This window comes from Procambarus clarkii, chromosome 29 (assembly GCF_040958095.1).
Source record: "Procambarus clarkii isolate CNS0578487 chromosome 29, FALCON_Pclarkii_2.0, whole genome shotgun sequence".
Classification (NCBI taxonomy): Eukaryota; Metazoa; Arthropoda; class Malacostraca; order Decapoda; family Cambaridae; genus Procambarus; species Procambarus clarkii.
This window is the reverse complement of record NC_091178.1, coordinates 14,583,087-14,585,053: the sequence shown is the minus strand read 5'-3', so window position 1 is coordinate 14,585,053 and position 1,967 is coordinate 14,583,087. Positions and strand designations below refer to the sequence as shown.

At 49.0% G+C, this 1,967-nt stretch overlaps 1 protein-coding gene across 1 annotated transcript; it reads left to right on the top strand.

Annotated features, from left to right (window-relative positions):
- Positions 1 to 1,755, top strand: LOC123765196 (uncharacterized). The gene is made up of 2 exons (XM_045753675.2): positions 1 to 151; positions 914 to 1,755. Exons 1-2 carry the CDS (start codon positions 1 to 3, stop codon positions 1,753 to 1,755), a joined length of 993 nt encoding a protein of 330 aa, XP_045609631.2.
- Positions 1,756 to 1,967: the final 212 nt, after the last annotated feature.

Sequence of the window (1,967 nt, the reverse complement as noted above, 5' to 3'; positions counted from 1 at the left end):
ATGGCAAAAGGGGGAATTTTTCGGAACAACAGTGTCACCAGGGATGGCAGCGACGTCTCCAGGAAGGGCAGCGACTTCTTCAAGGACGGCAGCGGCTCTCCCAGGGTCACTGAGCTTCACGTAACGCCGGCTGCCTTTCACCCAGCGGTGGGTAATAGGAGAGACGAACACATCAACGAAACGAGCTCTCGATGACGTGCCGGACCTCACGTAGCCCGTGTGTGTGTGTTTGTGTGTGTGTGTGTGTGTGTGTGTGTGTGTGTGTGTGTGTGTGTGTGTGTGTGTGTGTGTGTGTGTGTGTGTGGTGTATGTGTGTGTGTGTGTGTGTGTGTGTGTGTGTGTGTGTGTGTGTGTGTGTGTGTGTGTGTGTGTGTGCGTGTGTGTGCGTGTGTGTGCGTGTGTGTGCGTGTGTGTGTGTGTGTGAGTGTGTGTGTGTGTGTGTGTGTGTGTGTGTGTGTGTGTGTGTGTGTGTGTGTGTGTGTGTGTGTGTGTGTGTGTGTGTGTGTGTGTGTGTAATTTACTATTTGCATTTATTATTTGTGTCTGCATAATCGAGCTATTATCTCTTGGACCCCAGGCCTTTCTAACCAATCTATTTTTCCTCTATTATATCTACTTCATATACATTTCTCTATTTAACACGCACACACACACATATATACACATCCCCAGGAAGCAGCCCGCAGCAGCTGTCTAACTCCCGGGTACCTATTTACTGCTAGGTGAACAGGAACATCAGGTGAAAGAAACTCTGTCCATCTCACACACACAAAAAAAGGCTGGTATCAATAAACCGTTGGTGATAAAGGGAGATATGGAAGTGATCTGTAAACAGAAGCGGCCATGAGTCAGTGACCTAGAGTGAACTAAGTTAAGAGTCAATGCTGAGTTGTTTTTCTTGATTTTGCCTCAGACTCCTGTCAGAGGTTTCTTGATTTTGCCTCAGACGCCTGTCAGAGGTTTCTTGATTTTGCCTCAGACGCCTGTCAGAGGTTTCTTGATTTTGCCTCAGACGCCTGTCAGAGGTTTCTTGATTTTGCCTCAGACGCCTGTCAGAGGTTTCTTGATTTTGCTTCAGACTCCTGTCAGTGGTTTCTTGATTTTGCCTCAGACGCCTGTCAGAGGTTTCTTGATTTTGCCTCAGACGCCTGTCAGAGGTTTCTTGATTTTGCCTCAGACGCCTGTCAGAGGTTTCTTGATTTTGCCTCAGACGCCTGTCAGAGGTTTCTTGATTTTGCTTCAGACTCCTGTCAGAGGTTTCTTGATTTTGCCTCAGACGCCTGTCAGAGGTTTCTTGATTTTGCTTCAGACTCCTGTCAGAGGTTTCTTGATTTTGCCTCAGACGCCTGTCAGAGGTTTCTTGATTTTGCCTCAGACGCCTGTCAGAGGTTTCTTGATTTTGCCTCAGACGCCTGTCAGAGGTTTCTTGATTTTGCCTCAGACGCCTGTCAGAGGTTTCTTGATTTTGCCTCAGACGCCTGTCAGAGGTTTCTTGATTTTGCTTCAGACTCCTGTCAGAGGTTTCTTGATTTTGCCTCAGACGCCTGTCAGAGGTTTCTTGATTTTGCCTCAGACGCCTGTCAGAGGTTTCTTGATTTTGCCTCAGACGCCTGTCAGAGGTTTCTTGATTTTGCCTCAGACGCCTGTCAGAGGTTTCTTGATTTTGCCTCAGACGCCTGTCAGAGGACAACTAACTTGGCGGCCGCCGCCACCAGTGTCCCGCCGCTCGAGTACACTAGTATAGCTGCCGCTTAAGCGAGCACCTCGCTCACTGTAGCAACATGATGATGGTATATGCCTCCTGGCCCCACCTACAAGCACCTGCCATGCCCCGTGCGTTCCTGGAGTGTGTGTGTGTTTACCTGCTTGCAAGTGTATCTGCGTAAGATACCACTTGCGGTCGTTGTGGAAAGGGCACCACGCTACCTGAGAGGACCTCGTCGCGTCAAGTATCATCATGTCGGGAT